We start from the raw sequence: 20,363 nt of genomic DNA, 5'->3' as shown, positions 1-20,363 counted from the left end.
TACCCTACCCAGTACACCCTATAAAGTTGGCCATATTGTTATTTTGTCCTGATACTCACTACACAAAGATTTATTACAAAACCTATGACACTTCATTGTTTGCATTCTTTCTTTTTCTTTTTTTTTTCTTTTTTCTTTCTTTCTTTTTTTTTTTTTTTTTTTTTTTTTTTTTTTTTTTTTTTGAGACAGAGTCTCGCTCTGTCGCCCAAGTTGGAATGCAGTGGCACAATCTCGGCTCACTGCAACCTCTGCCTCTTGAGTTCAAGCGATTCTCCTACCTCAGCCTCCCGAGTAGCTGGGACTACAGGTGTGTGCCATCACACCTGGCTAATTTTTTGTATTTTTAGTAGAGACAGGCTTTCAATGTGTTAGCCAGGATGGCCTCGATCTCCTGACCTCATGATCCACCCACCTCAGCCTCCCAAAGTGTGGGATTATAGGCGTGAGCCACCGCGCCTGGCCAGCATTTCTTTTTATGCCTCTCTTTAGTACTAAATTGTGGAGACTTTCAAGGCTTAGCTTATCTTCATCTTCCAGTTCCCACAGCCTATACCAGCGTCTGGAAATCAGTGACCAACAAATACAGTTGTCCCTCAGTATCCATGCGGGATTGTTTCCAGGAAACTCCTCCCACACCAAAATCCATAGATGCTCAATCCCTGATATGAAATGGCATGGTATTTGGGTATAATCTATGCATATTCTACCATATACTTTATTTATTTATTTATTTTGAGACAGAGTCTCACTCTGTCACTCAGGCTGGAGTGCAATGGCGCGATCTCGGTTCCCTGCAATCTCTGCCTCCCAGGTTCAAACGATTCTCCCACCTCAGCCTCCCTAGTAGGTGGGATCACAGGCAGCTGCCACCATGCCCAGCTAATTTTCGTATTTTTGTAGAGACAGGGTTTCACCATGTTGACCAGGCTGGTCTTGAACTCCTGAACTTAGGTGATCTGCCCACCTCAGCCTCCAAAGTGCTGGGATTACAAGCATGAGCCATCATGCCTGGCCATCCCATACACTTTAAATCATCTTTACATTACTTATAATACTTAATGTAATGTCAATGCTATGTAAATCATTTTTATACTGTATGGTTTCTTATTAGTATTATTTTTATCGTTGTATTGTTATTGGGCTTCCACCCAATGTGTTCAATCTGAGGTTGATTGAACATGTGGAAATGAAGGGCCAGCTGTATTTGTTGCATGAATGGGTGGATGGATGGAGGGAGGGATAAGTGGAAGGATACCTTCTAGAACGTAAAGGAATCAACATAAACACAGTCAACAATGTTGCTCACAGAAAATACATTGTATTTTTCTTATTCTTTGAGAATATTTAATCCTGCTCTAGAAGACAAGAAACAAATGGATAAAATTCACAAGAAACATGAGATATAGGTAATGAATAAGCAAATAGCATATGAGACATAGAATTCATAAACTATGCTAGGTATGCATAAGTAAGTCAGTAAGCGGTGAGACAGGTGAGACATAGAGTTAGCAAGGCATGTATTGCTGAACATAGGGAGAAAGGACCAAAAGGCGACACGTATTCATGAGTCTCCAAATATACAGGAAGAATGTGACACTAAATATTCATGAACTCTTAAATTGGCCACTCCCTAGGGATGTCTCTCCAGCGTCACATGTTCTCTGCCCAAGAAATGTAAATAAAACTCTCTGCTGCTCATCAGGCTGATTGACAAACTAGAGCTATTGATCATGGGACTTGCCTCTGTGTCCCTCTGATAGAGCTACCTTGTGTGGGCTGCAGTCACCTTCTATTTACTGAATTCTCTTGCCTGAACCTCACATCTCATCTTGGTAACCCACCATCAACGGGGAAGGCTGATGTAGCAGGGAGACAGACAGAATTGTGAGCGTCATGTAACTGAGGACCAGGTGATACCATTCCTCCATCTGACCTATACCCTCTGGTTAAGTGTGTTACCCTATTTCTTCTGTATCCTCTTGATTCTTGCTGTATGTTTTAAGTGCACTGAATAAACTATATATACTTCAAGCATATTAGTTTGGTCTGAGCCCCTCTGTTCCATGACCTCTGGCATAACTTGCTGAGTCATGTATGTGGAGGCTATAATGCATCAGCGAAATTTCCCAAGGCAAATATATTTCCTAGAAACACCATATTTATTCACTAGAGCTTCCTTCCTTGGCAAGCCAAATTTGCTACAGCTACTCTCTAATTACTACAAGAAAAAAGAAAATTCAAGGTACTAGAGACCTCTGTATCCAGAGCTCACAGCAGAAATATTGAGATTACAGATGAAATAAACACTCAGGCTGGAGTTGTGGCCCTATTTTGTATGCAAAACCTTTATGACACATCTTAAAGGAAAATTGTGTGGCTAAAATGGTTTATGATTAAGTGACACAACTGTGAGAGACTCTGTGTTTTTTCTCTGAGAATGAATAATTAATTTTATCTTTTTTCTCAATGTCAGGGCAATACAAGCTCCCACTAAGATGCCCTTGTAGAATTCTGCAATCGTACCCTATATAGGCAGCTGGAATTCCTGGGCATGTAGACCAGTAAAGAGCTGATATCTCACCAAGTGGGATATTGGATGTCTGAGCTGGTTCTTCATGTGGGAGGTTATTTCAGACTTTCGTTCTTTTTTTAATTTGAATTTTAATTAATTTATTTATTTTTGAGATGAAGTCTCGCTCTGTCACCCAGGCTGGAGTGCAATGGCATGATCTCAGCTTACTGCGACCTTCACCCCCCAGGTTCAAGCGATTCTCCCACCTCAACCTCCCGAGTAGCTAGTATTACAGGCGTGCCACCACACCTGGCTAATTTTTTGTATTTTTAGTAGAGATGGGGTTTCACCATGTTGGCCAAGCTGGTCTCGAACTCCTGACCTCAAGTCATCTGGCCACCTTGGCTTCCCAAAGTGCTGAGATTACAGGTGTGAGCCACTGTGCCTGGCCCAGACTTTCATTCTTGTTCATTGGCCATCAATAACATTGTGAGTCCCATTTATTGCTGCTGGTTTCACATAGCTCAAATCCATACATGAAAATGCTCTTTCTTCTGAGTCACATTTAAATTTTATTCCTATTGAACTCTAAGACTTTTCCTTTCTTTGGACAAGATAGATGCTAAATCAATCTGTAGAGCCAATGGTTCTTTTCCCTAATTCTATCAAGCGGTCCCTTTAAAATGAATTTGTTTGAGCATCACATTGTAACTGAGCTTGTGAAAGTTTAAACGCTCCTCATAACAAGATCTGCTGGTTCACTAACTGCAAAAACAAACAGAAGAAAAGAATAAGAGAAAATTGAAAAGTCTCCATTTGATCTCCTATATTGAATTTACTTCCCATCTTCTAACAACGGAATGATATTCAATCTCCACTAGAACAGCACTTTGACATCTATGACTTGGAGGATGTGTAATGCTAGGAAAATAGCCTTATAGGGCCGTAGGGACCACTGATGTATCTGTGATCCTATAAAGCTGCTTGTGGGCAATGCATAACAGAGTCAGGGCTCAGTTTTATATAAGTTGGTGAAAATAAATAGCATATGCTGTTACTTGGGACTTTTTATTCTCAGATCTCCATGGATCTGGAATACTAAGACTATACAAAGTTATCATTTGGTCTCATGGTTGTCTATTTACAACACAGTTAAAATGCCTGCAGCTGGGAAGAAGGCCTGCACACTGGAGCTCCTTGTGGTCAGTTGCTGTTGTAATGGGACTCCCCAGGGAGCTGACTCCCCTACGGACCAGAAGAAGAAGATTTGAAATAAAGGGAGCGGCGCTTCCACTCACCCTGCACCAGAACCTGAGCTGTCACTTGCTTGTGCTCACCAGGAGTGTGGCACCCAAACCGAAGATCAGACCCTCTGGCTTCCCAAGATGGAACCCGGTACCTGACCCCAAGCACTACAGGAACTTTTGTATGAAAATGGAAGTGGTGACTACCTGGTGACCTCCCTACCCGCCACCTTCCCTCCCCAGAATCTGTCCAACCATGCCTCCCAAGCTCGAATTATCTTCAAGGAGTCTTTCACTCTAACAAATCAGTCTTAAAATTGAAATATGCCAGTAGAGGCAGCTCCTCATCTTTCCATCGCATTAAAATGCAAATGACTGACATCAAATGCTTTCCTGACAGCTGGTTTTGCTGGAGCACACTCTGAGCTGTGTGAGGGAAGGAAAACACAGAAATGGAAGTGGAGGTCTTAAACAGAGGTTTTAAACATTGAATCTTGTTCTCTTTGTTCAGAAATTCTTTGAGCTGTGAGGGCAGTGCTGGGAGAATGAGGAGTCCACTGGTTACATGTTCTTCCTTCTGTCAAGTGCTCTGCTTAGGCTGTCAATTTTATAGCCTCCTTTTCAACCTCTGCTATCCTTTGCGTTCCCAGAGAGGTCACTTGTGAATGACCAGATCTAATGTGCACAACCTGACATGTTTTCCCCTTGGATGGCACCTTCCTCCCTCACTGTTTTCTTTCTTCTTCTGGGATATCACTTGTTTGGGGGATTTATGACAGAAATTTTTACTTTGTTTATACAGGAAAGCCACGACTTCTCGGGAAGTCAGTTAGGTCCCTGTCATCCCTGTTCTAACAGTGTAGGGACTGAAATAAATGAGGGAGGGTGACTCCCCCACCTGTTGTTCCAAGCAGGGAAGAGGGCTCTGTGGTCTTCTCTGAGCTGAGCCTGTAGTTGCACTTCTCAAGTGCAGGAAAGGTCAGTGAAGTGGACACCAGCTTTCTGCCAGTTTGTTCTGAGAACGGTGGTTTCATAACCGATTGCGTGAAGCTGAAGAAATCAGCCTCTGCTAGGGCTGGCACCAGAAGCATCGGTTCCCCAGATCTTCATGTATTTCCCCCTATTTTGTGCCATTCTCTCTCTCCTTCTGGGGCATTTCTTCCTCCCCCTTCTCACATACGCATTGCCCTACCTTCTCTTGTCAAATCATGCTCACAGAATATGACCTTAGACTTGCTTTTGGTAAATTATAAATCACTGGAAAGAGCTTTGGCTCTCCCCTTTCCCAGGGTATTACACTTTAACAAGGATCAAAGTCTTAAATTAAAAGAATTAGTCTCTCATTGGGGGTTCGAAGCCACCATTATAGGAGAAGAATATTAAACAAGAGGTACCATCAGGCCTCCCAATATCCTTGAAATTATATACTTAGAAGATGACTTGAAAAGGTAGAATTGAAGTCATGAATGATTCTTCATTATGCCCTGTCTCTGCTGTGATGTTTCTAACATAGAACCACTTATATCCTTCACTCTAAAGAATTCATCTAATCCAATCTCCAAGATAGTGTCTGAGGCCCTACTGGGACATTCCTGAGTTGTATTCAATCAACAGTTCAAAAATCAGAGAAATTCACTGTCTTCCTAGGCAAGCCAACTCATTGACAGACATTCCCATATATTAGTACGTTCTCCTGTTCCATTTACTCACTGGTCTTTAGCTCATTCTTAAAGTCTTGTGGGTTACATCTACACTTTCTTGCATATGATAGTCTTCCAAAGAGCTGAAGACAATGGTCACATCCTCAATGCCTGGTTTATTCTTCTACAAATTGAGAGTTACTCTGGCAGAGTGAATTGAGCAAAAAATCCATAGGAGGGATATACCCCTGTGGATGTGATGGCTTTAAAATGTGGCCATCAATTAGATATATTGTTATCCTGAGATAGTGATACGGCTTGGCTCTGTGTACAAATATCATGCTGAATTATGATCTTCAGTGTTGGAGGAGGGGCCTGGTGGGAGGTGATTGGATCATGGGGGCAGATTTCCCCCTTGCTGTTCTCCTGATAGTGAATGAGTTTTCACAAGATCTAGTTGTTTAAAGTGTGTAGCACTTCCCCCTTCTCTCTCTCTCTCTCTCTCTTGCTCTGTCATGGTAAGAAATGCTTGCTTCCCCTTTGCCTTCTGCCATGATTGTAAGTTTCCTGAGGCCTCCCAGCCATGCTTCCTATACAGCCTGCAGAACTATGAGTCAATTAAATCTCTTTCTCTATAAATTACTCAGTATTAGGTAGTTCTTTATAGCAGTGTGAGAATGGACTAATATAGATAGAGTCTATTATTTCCCCCTTTGAAGCTGAATGGCTTATGACTGCTTTGGCCAACAGAATATGGTGAAGTGAAGCCATATATATACCTGTCACCTTGTTTGCTAGAACACTTGCTCTCGGAGCTGTAAGCTGCCATATGAGAAATCCAACTATCCTGGGCTGTCATTCTGTAAGAAAGCCCAAGCCACAGAAAGAGGCTTCAGTAGGCAGTACCAGCTGAGCCCAGTCTTCGGGTCATCCCAGCCAAGGCACTTGAAATGCAAGTAAGGAAGTCCCCAGATGATTCCAGCCCTTGGATATCTGAGTCACCTCCAGCCATTCTAGTCCTACCATATGAAACTCCAGATATTATAAAGACAAATCATCCCTGTTGTGCCTTGCCCAAATTCCTGAGTCACAGAATCCATGAATGTAACAAAATGATTGTCATTTTACACCATTAAGTTTGGGGTTGGATTATTACACAGCAAGAGATTACTGGAACAGAGATCAACCACTAAATCACCTTGGCCATGACCACTTCCGCCCAAGAGTGACATTAACACTAAATTCCCTCATTCTTGCAACTTGGTTATTAAATTTATTAATCTTGCATTTAAATGACAACTTCCTCCAGAGTACCAAAGAAAGGCAGAGATGTCATAAACTGCAGGAAGTACTCACAGAAACAGATCATGCATCAAAAACAGTGCCAAGAGAATTTAAGTCTCTAAATGTTGTGTCTTACTCCTTGCTGCTTTATATTACACTCCTGATGCAAAATCTTCATTTGAGCTAGTTTATTCAGATAATAAAGACTTCCAAATCTTCAGTCCATCATCCAGTATTCATTACGCCACTTTTTTTTTTTTTTTTTTTTTTTTGAAACGGAGTCTCACTCTGTCACCCAGGCTAGAGTGCAGTGGTGCGATCTTGGCTCACTGCAGCTTCCGCCTCCTGGGTTCAAGCAATCGTCCTGCCTCAACCTCCTGAGTAGCTGGGATTACAGGTGCATGCCACCGTGTCCAGCTCATTTTTATATTTTTAGTAGAGGCAGGGTTTCACCATGTTAGTCAGACTGGTCTTGAAGTCCTGACCTCATGATCCACTTGCCTGGGCCTCCCAAAGTACTGGGATTACAGGCATGAGCCACCGCACTTGGTCTTTTTAAATTTTTAATTGCATTTATTTTAATGCTGAATTTACTCTCCTGCCATAAGTTTTTGTTTCTTCAGTTTCTTCTGGGATATATTTTCCTTTTGGGCAACTTCCTCTTCTGGTTTAGGAACAATCTGTTCCTTTTCAGTAAGAATCATCTCAATGTGGCAGGAAGAGCTCGTGTATGGGTTAATCCGACCATGAGCTCTGTAGGTCCAATGGTGCATCTTAGGTGCTTTGTTCACTAGGATATACTCAATGACCAGAGAATCTACATCTAAACCCTTAAGTTCAGCATTACTCTCTGCATTTTTAAGAATGCGCAGCAAAAATTCAGCACTTTTTTGGACCACTGACCTTGTGTCCCGCCCCACTGCTTGGCCTAGGCGTGCCTGCCAACTCCACCATTATAACTTCAAAATGGTACACACTGTTTCGGTAAAGTGACATCTTTCAGATACTTTGTGGCTTTTCGTATATGCATACCCTTGATGGCCTGGGCAGTTTCACGAATGTTCTTAAAGAGAACACGAAGATTTGAACCTCTTGATTTGTATCATTTTGTGGGGTTGTCAGGGTCAAGTGAATAGTGAACCATTTTCACAGATTACCTCAGGCTGCTTAGGGAAATAGCTAATTATGCCATCTTTAGCCTTGCATCTTCAGACAGAGAGAATCCAACTTGGATGCAAAACCTGGGTATGTCCTTCAGTCTTCTGTGCTCTCAAACCCAATAATGATGATACCTGCCTTGCAAGACTGTGGTAAGGATGAGAAATCAAGTAAGAAAACTGCACCAGGTGCTCACTACTGCTCTCTGCAAGTTTAATCAACAAATCCCCAACCAACATTCAGTCTTCTTCCGAGTTCTTGAAAGAAGTACTGGATGGGTCAGGGCACAGGACAGGCCCACTACTGGTGACCACCCCTGAGCCAGTTATCAACTAATCAAATTTAATAACTGAACTAGCTTCAAATATAAGCTACACAGAAGCAAAGATCTTAGTCTGTTTTGTTTACTAAAATCTCACATACCTAGAACAGTGCTTGGCACATAGTAAGTACTCAATAAAGATTTGTTAAGTTTGTGAATGTGATTCTGTGAGTGGCTCTGTCCTCACCCCCATGTTCTGGAGCCCTAATCATATACCTGAGAAATCCATGCTGTCCATGCCATGCTGTCTTCTGGCCCAAAGCTGCTCCTGCCTCCCTCAGCCTCTCAGCTCACAGAGGTAAAGAGTGCAGATGGTCACACCAGCAGGAAACTGACAACTCCCTCTACTCTACCCATTTTCCACTTCCTAATTACCGAGATGTTTAAACTATAACATGAATAGTCACATTAAGGCCATTTATTATATGTAAAGCAGGGGCATAGCACATTGATAATTAAGGCCTCCCTCTGTGACAACCTACATGCTGGAGGTGTAATTATGTGTAAGTACCCCTTCGTTTGCTAACCTTTATCACTGGGCTTAAACATACATTCAGCTAGTTATTAGTGAAATTCTATAGTGTCCTAAGGAACTGTTGTTTTAATAAATGGAGTAGGAGTTTTCCAGCCTGTATTATGTTTTCTCTGCTGATCCAGGGCAGTGATTCCGTGATGTAATTTTTTTTTTTTTTTTTTTTTTTTTTTTTTTTTTTTGAGACAGAGTCTCACTCTGTTGCCCAGGCTGAAGTGCAGTGGCGTGAACTCAGCTCACTGCAAGCTCCACCTCCTGGGTTCACGTCATTCTCCTGCCTCAGCCTCTGAGTAACTGGGACTACAGGCACCCGCCACCACGCCCGGCTAATTTTTTGTACTTTTAGTAGAGATGGGGTTTCACCGTGTGAGCCAGGATGGTCTCCATCTCCTGGCCTCGTGATTCGCCTGTCTCAGCCTCCCAAAGTGCTGAGATTACAGGTGTGAGCCACTACGTCTGGCCTCTGTGATGTAATTTTTTTTGGTGTCTGCATATTCTGCATTTTCATTATGGAAAACTCAAATCTTGGACACTCTTAGGACTGGAAGAACAGCCTCCTGACATTCTTTTCTGGTTCACATTGGCCATAGAAGAGATTTTTCCTTCTTTTAAGATTCGCTGCTTGGAGGGTCTCTACTCCATGCAAAATAAGAAAACTCCACAGATTATATCTTCACATTTGGTTCCAGGGAAGCAAGAACTTACAAGCAAACCAACAACATTCGCTTATTATGGCCTTGCCCTGAGCTAGGGCTATATTGAAATAGTACGTTTTTGAGTTGAACTAGCATTATATACAAGCATATTTAAACATTTAGATCTCCATTGTATTCAAACAAGACATAAAAGCAAAGATGGTGGTAGAATGGGGTGTTTAATCCCTTCATGCCTTATCCTGGCTTCTGATGGTGTATAAGGGTGAGTGAGTCCCAGAAGGGAGTAGAGACCTCCCCCGTCCTCTTCTGAGACTGGCTTTACTTGCTTTCTCTTCCCAGATCCTAAAGCAGCAGCTCCAGAGTGTCCCTGCAGGAGGGACTTCACAGTGGCTGTCAGGAGACTGAAGTGCTTTAAGCTGCTGTTGCACAGCTAGCACATGGGATGTACTTGACTCATTGGTTTGGGATGAATTGAGGCAGAGAAACAAAAGAGAATATGAAGGGATTAAAGGGGCTAAGACCACCTCTTAGAACAACTACTTCAGATCTCCTGCTGGCTGAGGGATAATGTATCAAGTCACCCACCCTCAAGGACCTCTATTCTTAGTGCGTTGCACTCAGTGAGGCTCAATCCGCATGTGGGGAAGAAATAACAGCTCCTATGGGTAAAGAGGTACCATTTCTCCTGTCCACCATGCAGCAATTTCAGAGATGTGGGTGCAGATGACCTCTGTGCTTCCCAAAACTCTGTTGTTTTGACAGCCATAGGGGAGAAAAGGTGATTTTAGACACAACATACCATGTTATTGGCCAAAAGGAAGGCCAGGAGAGACGTGGTTTAGAGAATTGCATTCCACAGGCACTAGAGCAGAGAAATATCTTAGTTCTGGAACCATAAGATGAAAAACATGCACAGAGGAACTCATGGCCTCCAGGAAATGCCATCAGACATTTCTCCAATGCTGAACCCCGAGTTCAATGTGTTCATCAAATAACTGGGTATTCCTGAATATTGTACATGTTTAGCCAGACCTGCAGGAGGCTGAGAAGTTCTCTAATGGCTGCCTCATGAAAATCAGAGTAGTGGCCTGGAAAGATGGAGTTGGGGGCTGCTTGCTGGCCCCAGGATTGGTTTCTTACCACCAGCTCACCTTCCATCATCCCTCTCCAAGGCTATTTTCCAAACTCTTAATTCCTTTAAATGTTTCCACTGCACTCCCCCTCTGCAAGAAGCCCTCCTTAATCACTGTACTTGCTATGCCTCTGGCTTTCCCTGTATTTGTATCTTTTCTTCCTAGAAACAAACTGTGCACTGATTCTAAGAGGAATTTTGTTGAGAGTGAATTATGCACTCAGAAATTAATCACTTGCAAGCAGTGGGGTTGAATGGATGCCTTAATATATGGCAGGCTCTATACTAGAAACTTTATATGAATCATTCCCTTTGAGCCTCCCTACAATCCTGCGTAATAACTGGTGTCTTTTACACATATCAGAAAACTGAGGATCCTAAAAATAACTTCTGTCATACAGATAACAAAAGTTTGTTGCGTGTCTTATACGTGCCAGGCAAACTGCTAGGTCCTAGAGAGGCAACTTTGAAGAAGACCAATATAGACTCAATCCTCCAAAGTGTAGGGACTAGCAGGGATGCAGACGAGTAAACGGAATAGTCCATTCTACAGGAAATAAGAGTGTGTGGTCAGGAGAGAGATCTATGGTAAAGGGACACATGAAGGAGCCTCTAATTCATTAGAGAAAGAGATTGCTAAACTAAGAAAGAGGGCAGGGGTTCCAGGGACACCAAGGGGAAAGAGTGGAAAAGTCAAAAGAGGAAAGGGGAAAGGAAAGAAAGAGATTTCCAGGCAAAAGAAGCCTCGTGTGCAAAGATCTGCAGGCTTGAAGGCAATGAAAGGACAATGTGGCTCAGCTACACCTGCTTCTAGAAAAGTCCAAAATTAGCTCACAGGATACAAGAGCTGTGACAAGAAGGCACAAATCAAAGAGAGGAACTTAAGAAAAAATAAAAACAGGGATGGAGGTTTCAAATGGAGCCAGGAATGAGACTTTAAAACTGCATACCATCATGGTATGTATGCTTGTTAGCAGAGAGCCACCAATTTGACTCTGAGCTTTCTAGAAACCAATCCTGGGAGGAAAAGCTGGTGGTTTCTCTAGACGAGACTTCCTTAGGGAAATAGCAACCATTGGTCCAGAGAGGCCTATAGGACCTTACTAAGCAAGCCAGGATACTCTCCACCGGGAAAGCATCCTGACAGCATCCACATGATGGGATGTCCTGGCCGTCACCCCAAAGCATGTTTCATAACAACAGTTGAACTGGGGACCTGGCAACATTATCCAGGGGTCTCACTCTGGATCCACAATTGTCAACTCCAGGGAAGATCCTAAAACAGCAAAAAAACAGAAGAATAATTTATCCTTCAAATAAGTGTCCCTGGGATAGCCTCTTTCTGCCAAGTTTAGAGCATATTAGTTAGAAGTAAATTACAAACTATTTCCTTACAAATACTTGGAATTCAGCTCTTCTATGCTGCCAGTTCACTGTAGACCTTATCATACTATCGAGCTGACAGTAGAGTATGCCTCAGTGAGAAAGCATCTCCTATCTCTCATCTCCCTCCGCTCATCTCTCCTCTCTTCCTTGAAGACCTACCCCAATGCCATCCTCTCTACAGACGCTTTGCACTTTTCCAAAACCAGAATTACTTCTCCGTGCTTCAGTCTCTCAGAGTGTGTTACCCTTTTAAAGACACGTAGCACATTCAATTTGGTGCCATGCATCTGCAGATCTTTCCTCCCCTAATGTGCCCATCACAATGCCATCCTCATCACCAAACTCAATAAAACCTGATCCAATGAAAGCAACATTCTCCAAATACGACACTGAAAAGTCCTCATTCTTCAAATCACTACCTTTTTTTTGGCGGGGGTCACTCTGTCATCCAGGCTGGAGTTCAGTGGTGCAATCATGGCTACTGTAACCTCAAACTCCTGGGCTCAAGCAATCCTCCTGCCTCGGCCTCCCAAAGTGCTGGGATGACAGGCGTGAGCCACTGCACCCAGCCAATCACTACCCTTGTAGCAAGCATGTGGATTCATTTATTCATTCATTCAGAAGATGTACTCAGTGGTCTGTGATTTTTTTGTGTGCAATGGTTTGTCTGGCATGTTGAGCTTCCTTAGTCTGCGTGAGACCTTTTGTGACCTCCCCATCTACAATGGGAGGTCATGGGTAAGGGTCATATCCTTTGAGGAAACGTAAGAGCAGATGGGATGAGGAACTGGGAAAAAATGTAATGCAGGAAACAGCCTTGACCTCTAACCCTGACACACAGAATGAGTGGATTAGAGATCCTTATAGGCAACTGGGCCTGATGTTGTCATAAAATACAAAGACTAACATTCATTGGACCCTTGATAGGTAATAGAAATTGTGCTAGGCTTCTTAAAACATTTTAGTAGTCATGAGTTATATCATTCAACCATGACAATAACTTATGCATTATTGTGAGAATTTATAGATATAGGGCACTAAGTAGTTAGTAAAATACTAGCGGTATCACCGTTAGTAATTTGCAGAACAAGAACTTGACCTCAAATGCATTTGACTTCAAAGCTCAGTTGGGAGACTCAAGATATGTCACTTCACTCCTTAGTCATGTAAGCCTCGGTTTCATCATCTAAAAAGACAGGCAAAAAATAGTATTTGAAGGATTCTTTTGAAGACAAAATGAGGAAATACACATAAAGCATTTAGTACAGTACAAGGCAAAAAGTAGGTACACAATGAAATTTTGTTATGGATATTAGGAAGCTCTGCTATCTAATTTCAAAAAGGAAATTTATATGCATTCAAAGTGAGCTGTTTTCGCCAAAAATGAATCCAGATTCACCAATATCTTAGAGGGTATATTAGTTTGCTAGGGCTGTCATAACAAAGTACCACAGACTCAGTGGCTTAAACAAAAGACATTTATTTTCTCACAATTCTGGAGGCTACAAGTCCAAAATCATGGTGTTGGCAGGGCCAGTTTCTTCTGAGGCCTCTCTCCTTGGCTTGTAGATGGCCACCTTCTCCTTGTGTCTTCACATGGCCTTCCCTCTGTGCTGTGTCTGTGGTCAAATTTCCTCTTATAAAAACATCAGTCATACTGGACTGCAATCTACCCTAATAACCTCATTTAACTTGATTACCTCTTAAAATAACTTATCTCAAAATACCGTCACATTCTAAGGTACTAGAGGTTAGGATTAAACATATGAATTTTGAGGGGACACAACTCATTCCATAACAGAGGGTCTCAATCAAACTTTTCTAGAAATATTTTAGTGCTTTAAAATTTTGTTTTGGTAGAAGGCATGTTAGAGCATCCTCACTTGGTTTTGAGAGGAAAGCCCATTTTAGAGCCTTCAGTAGACAAATTATTCAAATTATTGCTTGTTTAAAAATGACATTAGTCAACAGGAACTACAGTGGTTTTGGTGCATTTATTTTTATTTTGGAATCTCCGAAGTCCCACACTTCCCCAGGGCTGCAGCTATTCACTTTATGCATATCATGACTGAAAAGCATCTTGGCCAGGATCTTTCTTTGCCAAAGGCTAGGACTAGAATGGAGAAAAGTATAAGAAACAGAGAGAGGCTCAATGGAGGTGGGTATATTTTTTCCTAGGGACACTTCCTCCTTCTAATTTTGGAAATAAGAGCAAGATCACAGGTACACTGGTAGACACATAGTAGGTGTATTAAATTACAAACTATGCCGGCGCTGGGTGCAGTGGTCATGCCTTTAATCCCAGTACTTTGGGAGACCAAGGCAGGTGGATCATTTGAGGTCAGGCGTTCAAGACCAGTCTGACCAACATAGAGAAACCCCATCTCTATTAAAAATATTTAAAAAAAAGAAAAAGAAAAAAGCCAAGTGTGGTGGTGGCGCCTGTAATCTCAGCTACTCAGGAGGCTGAGGCAGGAGAATCGCTTGAACCCAGGAGGCGGAGGTTGCAGTGAGCCTAGATTGTGCCACTGCACTCCACCCTGGGAGACCGAGCAAGACTCCATCTCAAAAAAATAACAAAATAAAATAAATTACAAACTATGCTCCTGTAACAAAGCACAATGGTAAAATAGATTCTTTTTCTGGGTTTGAGTGACTACATTGATGACCCCAATTAATAGCACCCTGTATCTGTCCCCTTGCCTTGTAATGGTAGTTTTACCTACTCTGAACAGGTCAGCTAGTGACTTGTCCTATTCAGTATAAATGGCAGAAGTGGTAGAATTGCTGTTGCAAGACCAGGAATTCCTGTTTCAAGCTCAAGGACCCTTAGAGACAGACCACTTGGGCCACTTCTGGTTCTATCAGTTACTAATTTCATGGCCTTAGGCAAGTGTGTAACCTCTCTGCATCTTAGTTTCTTCTTTGCCAGGAAAATGGGGGTTGGATGATAATTCCAAGCCCAAAATCATTCTGAAAATTAAATAAAATAATACTGGCAAAGTTTCTTGTAGGTAGTAGGGACACAATAAAGATTGTGTCTCTCAGCCTGGGCAACAGAGCAAGCCCCTGTCTCTAATTTTTTTTTATTTTTTTATTTTTTTTTAGCTGGATATGGTAGTACACACTTGTAGTCCCCAGCTACTCAGGAGGCTGAGGCAGGAAGATCTCTTCAGTCCAGGAGTTTGAGGCTGTAGTGAGCTATGATTGCACCACTGCACTCCAGCCTGGGCAAGAGAGCAAGATCTTGTCTCTAAAAAAAAGAGCTGTCTCCCCTTTCTTTGTTCCTCTGTTGCCACTGACTTTGGTTGTCCTGTGAATGCTATTTCTAAGGAGAAGTGTGGCCCAGCTGAGATGAATTAGTTAATTAGCTAAGTGTCTTGCCCTCAGGTGTGCAGTGCAGAGGGCGACCACCCCCTTGGAGATGAGATACTGTCACTGCCATGGTTACGCACCCAGGCTACCATCTTGCCATTTGCTGCCTGTGTCTCTTCCAAGGGTGGAGGCTCCTCCATGATACACATTTAAGTTTGGCCTGGGAAGCTCCTTGTTGCTTAAACAATCCAATCTTCTGACCCCCAACACCCCAAACCATAACCTCCCTATGAAATGCCATGAGGCCTGCAGATTCCACAGATCCTGGGCTGTAGTCATGTGGGAAGGGCAACCCCTCAAGCCCCAATGTGCATGAATGATTTTCATGGGAGGAGATGCAACTTTCAAGAAAGTGTTTCTCGCATAAACGTCCGGAACCCAGAAAGAAGAAGAAAGGGAATATGTGGTCCCTGGTCCTCTTCCCAGCCCTCTACAGACAAAGTACGGGGACTTATTTCTGGTTTGAACACATGTGGCCTATTAAGAAGTATGTCAGCCTCTGATTGATGGAAAAGTAGAGAGGGAAAACAAGAGTGCCAAAGAACAAGCCCCAGAGCACTCCCATACAGAAGGCAGGAAGAGGAGAAGGAGCCCCCATGGCACTGATGAAGCAGAGCCAGAGAGTTGGCAGGAAAGTCAGAGTCCAATCCACCAGAAGAGATGCCCCTGAGGCATCCTTGGGAGTGGTATCTACCCACTGGCAAGTCAGTGGTCAGGCAGGATTATCTGGACTAGAGAGTGGCAGTGTCCCGCGGGCCTGGCTTTATTCATAGGTTCATAGGACACTCCCTGGGGATGCCCAGATGTACTTCCTGGTATAGGGCAAAGGGGAGAATGAGTGTCATTAAGGGGCAAGAATTGACAGAATGGAGACGCTAATGCTAATGGCAGCTGATTTGTCCGGTGAGGCCAAGACAGGTGATTGTTTGCACGGTCACTCTGGCAGTCTGGTGTGTTTCCACCTTAGCTTTGGCCTGCAGGAGGCTTTGGGCCAAATTGACAGCCTACCTTTAGCAACTGCAGAGGACTGCATAATACACACTGCCAGATGTAATCTCACCCCTGGATTTATTGTTTCATTTTCCTAATTTTTCCTTCAAACAAATTTCTTCAATTAATTTCATTCTTTTGCAGTGTGTCTGTGTTTTATAAACTGCTTCAAATCCTTTATCATATGGGAGATAGATAGATAGATCTTTTATATATGTATACATACACATACATACATATACATGGGAGTCTCCAACTCCCGGGCCACAGACCAGTACCAGTCTGTGGCCTGTTAGGAACCAGGCCAAACAGCAGGAGGTGAGTGGTGGGCTAGTGAGTGAAGCTTCACCTGTATTGACAGCAGTTCCCCATTGCTCGCATTACCACCTAAGCTCTACCTCCTGTCAGATCAGCGGAGGCATTAGTAATAGATTCTCATAGGAGCGTGAACCCTATTGTGAACTGCACATTCAAGGGATCTAGGGTGCATGCTCCTTATGAGAATCTAATGCCTGACGATCTTTTATAGTCTCCCATCACTCCCAGATAGAACCATCCGGTTGCAGGAAAACAAATTCAGGGCTCCCAGTGATTCTACATTATGGTGAGTTTTATCATTATTTCATGATATACTACAAAGTAATAATAATAGAAATAAAGTGCACTATAAATGTAATGCGCTTGAATTGCCCCAAAACCATCCTCCTCCTGTCCCATTCTCTGGGAAAATTGCCTTCCACAAAACTGTTCCCTGGAGCCAAAAAATTGGGGGACCATTACATATACATATAATCATACAACAGATATATGTACATATATACATACACACACAGTATATACATACATGCATATAGGTAATAATTATTGGCAAATTCCCATCACCCCAAGCTACTTCTGTGGTTTTCCTGATCTTAGTTCATAAGTCACTGCTTACCCAGCCTCCCAAGCTAGATTTTTCTTTTTTTTTTTTTTTTTTGATTTGTATTTCCCTTTTATTGCATAAATTACCAACAAAATCCTGACCTGGGAATCAAAAATTTAATATAACCTCAGTTTAACACTATTAAATAAGCTAAATCACAGAGTAATACTGGAATGTTACCCAAATTAATAAAGTAGGCAAATGGCCAAGTATTACATTCCCTATTTCAAAAAAGAGGCATTAAGCATTCATGTCATAAGTTTATTGACAAACATATCTAGTATGCCATGAGTTAGAGTTTGATCCATTTCCAGAGGCTGTATCTCTTAAAATGCTCTTCATATCTGTTAAATGGACGAACTGAAACATCCTTATGATTTAAGCAGTTGGTGTCTTACTATAAGGAAGGGTGCAGCAAATGCAGATCCAAAGTACAAACACATCTTAACTAGTAACGCCCACTTGTTTTCCACTGAAAATGGCAAATTCTTCCCAGGGCCCTCCTCATAGTGGCTCCTACGGACCACAGAGGTTGTGAACCTCCGGATGCTGTGGCCCCACATAGCGCTGCTGGAAGCACCGCACCGAGTACGGATGAAATGGCGGCACCTCACCAAGACCTTGTTTTCACGACCAGATTTTTCAAATTCATACTTGACTTCCCTCTCCCCTTACCTACCACATTAACTCAGTCATCAGCCCTATCATTTCTACCCAGAAATGGCTCTCCCTTCCCATTTCTGTCTCCCTCACCCCATTCCTATCTCACACCATCCTCATGACTAATGCTATTATCTATTTTTCTTTATAAAATACACATAGTGCATTTAAGCTCCTAAAAATAAATGAAACAAAAAATGATCAAGAACTAAATAGAAAAATGGGCAGATAATTTTTTTAAAATCACAAGGTGGATACAAAATAGCAAATTTAAGAGACACACAATTGCGCTCCATAAAGTAACTGAAAGTAAAACCTCACTGAGGGCCGGGTGCAGTGGCTCATGCCTGTAATCCCAGCACTTTGGGAGGCCGAGTCGGGTGGATCACCTGAGGTCAGGAGTTCAAAGGCAGCCTGGCCAACATGGTGAAACCTTGTCTTTACTAAAAATATAAAACTGAGCCCAGTGTGGTGGCACGCGCCTGTAATCCCAGCTACTTAGGAGGCTGAGACAGGAGAATCGCTTGAACCAGGGAGGCGGAGGTTGCAGTGAGCCAAGGTGGCGCCATGACACTCCAGCCTGGGCGACAAAGCAAGACTCCTCCTCAAAAATAAATAAATAAATAAATAAATAAATAGTAAAACTTCACTGAAATAGCATTTGTCTCCTAAACTTTGGCAAAAATCCAAAGTTTTCTAGCCCACTGTGTGAGCAAAGGTGTTGACTGAGAAAGAGGTGCCCTTACACACTAGCAGTAGGAGTAGAAATTGCAACCTCCGTGGAGGGCAGTAGGGCAAGATTTAGCAAATTACAAATGCTGCCTCTGCCCTGTGACCCAGCAGTTCCACTTCTGGGAATGTCTCTTATGGATATACTTAAGCATGAGTGAAATGACACAAAAGTTTATGCAACATTTTTGTAACGGAAATAACTCAAATGCCTACCAGTACGGATCTTTTAAAAACAAATGACAGCAAATACAATCAATGGAACACTATGCAGCTGTTAAAAAAAATAGACAAACATTTTATAAACAGTTATAAAAAACAACCTCAAAAATATGTTCCTATGTCACAAAACATCAGGGTGCAATTATCATGTTAGCACCCCCATCTCTCTGCTTCTGTATGCACTGACCATCCCAAAAAGGATAAGTAAGGAATGGGTGATGCTCACCTCCTCTGGAGATGGCTGGGGGTCAGGGACAGGAGGAAAATTACACCTTCAGCACTCTTTTGTGCCTTTTGCATTTTGAATCGTATATATGAATCAACAATGGAAAAAATAAAAACGCTATTATGGCATTTCTCTGTTAAGTGCATGCACGTGTGCGTGCTCTCTCTCTTTCTCATACACACACACACTTCTGTTGGATGTTGTGTGTGTCTCTCTCTTTCTCACACACACACACACACACATCTGTTGGATGTGTGTGTGTCTCACACACACACACTTCTTTCTCACACACACAGCCTTCCAGATACAAGACAAATTATTTAGAGTTCCTCACCAGGCCCTTCCCAGTACCACCCCAGCTGATCTCCCAGCCAATCTGTCAATTTCCCATCCTCTCTCCCTCCACCCTGAACTTCTCACCCTCTTTCCAACCCAGGCAGAGGGAGTGTGATGAGGTGCCATGAAAAAAATGAAGGCATTGAATCAGAAAAACTTGAACTTTAGTTATTTCTTCATAACTGACAGGCTTTGTGACCTTAACCACTCTGAACTTCAGTTTCTTCATCTATCAAATGGGAAGAATGATGTCCACTTTCCTGAGGTTCTGGGAAACATGAAATGAGATGACCCTTGTGAAGCATTTGGTACATACAGCGCCTTCAACCAATGCTCCCTCCCTTCCACCTCCCTTTCTTATTCGTGCCTCTGTATAATTTCTCAATACTCTCTGCCTGCCTAGATTCCCTTTCTCCTACTCCTCTTGGCAAACTCCCACTCAGGCTTAAGGTGAAATTCAAATGTCATCACTGGTCCTTTTCTCTGCCCTGCATCTCTTTTCTTACAGGATGGATCAAGCTAGATGTCATTTGTCATTTTCTGCTTCCATTTCTGTCTCTACCACCAGCAAAAACTATTTCGTCTTTCCCTCCCAAGAGCTTAGCAGAGCATCTAAGTTTGAAGAACTTGTTCGAGTTCAGAAAACCACTAAAACAGAGAGTCCTGACAGGGACTTCCTGCTTTCTTACCCATGCTTGCCCGGCCCATTACTTTTGGCTGTTAACACTCTCATGGCATCTTGCTCCCTTGTAGTGTATTTCTCTACAAAAGGGAAATGGACTTTTAAACAGAAGGAAAGATTCATAAGATGAACACTTTCTTCATGACCACCCACCAGCTACCCATGCTGCAGAGAAAAGTTGCAGGTGGTAGAGTAATGGGAAGGTGAACATTTCTTTAGTGCATTTAACACCTGCTTGAAAAGCAAGAAGCCCTTGTCCAAGCTATTTCTTCATATCAAACCCTCATAATAGCATTCTTGCACTTGTTAGCCACGTGGCATTTTGCAGTTTACTGTGGGGTTTAACCTAAGCTCT

At 42.6% G+C, this 20,363-nt stretch overlaps 1 protein-coding gene across 1 annotated transcript; it reads right to left on the bottom strand.

The window, feature by feature from the left end:
- Positions 1-17,207: 17,207 nt before the first annotated feature.
- On the bottom strand, positions 17,208-17,731 carry LOC115899666 (cytochrome c oxidase subunit 7C, mitochondrial-like). Its single transcript, XM_030937890.1, has one exon. It carries the CDS (start codon positions 17,714-17,716, stop codon positions 17,525-17,527), a length of 192 nt encoding a protein of 63 aa, XP_030793750.1. The 5' UTR covers positions 17,717-17,731; the 3' UTR covers positions 17,208-17,524.
- Positions 17,732-20,363: the final 2,632 nt, after the last annotated feature.

This window comes from Rhinopithecus roxellana, chromosome 9 (assembly GCF_007565055.1).
Source record: "Rhinopithecus roxellana isolate Shanxi Qingling chromosome 9, ASM756505v1, whole genome shotgun sequence".
NCBI classification, from domain to species: domain Eukaryota; kingdom Metazoa; phylum Chordata; class Mammalia; order Primates; family Cercopithecidae; genus Rhinopithecus; species Rhinopithecus roxellana.
Note: the sequence above shows the minus strand (reverse complement) of the source record. Positions and strands in the feature narration are given on the sequence as shown.

Bases quoted from the DNA above. Each gene is read 5' to 3' on its own strand.
- LOC115899666 (XM_030937890.1), bottom strand. From the start codon at position 17,716: ATGTGGGGCCACAGCATCCGGAGGTTCACAACCTCTGTGGTCCGTAGG.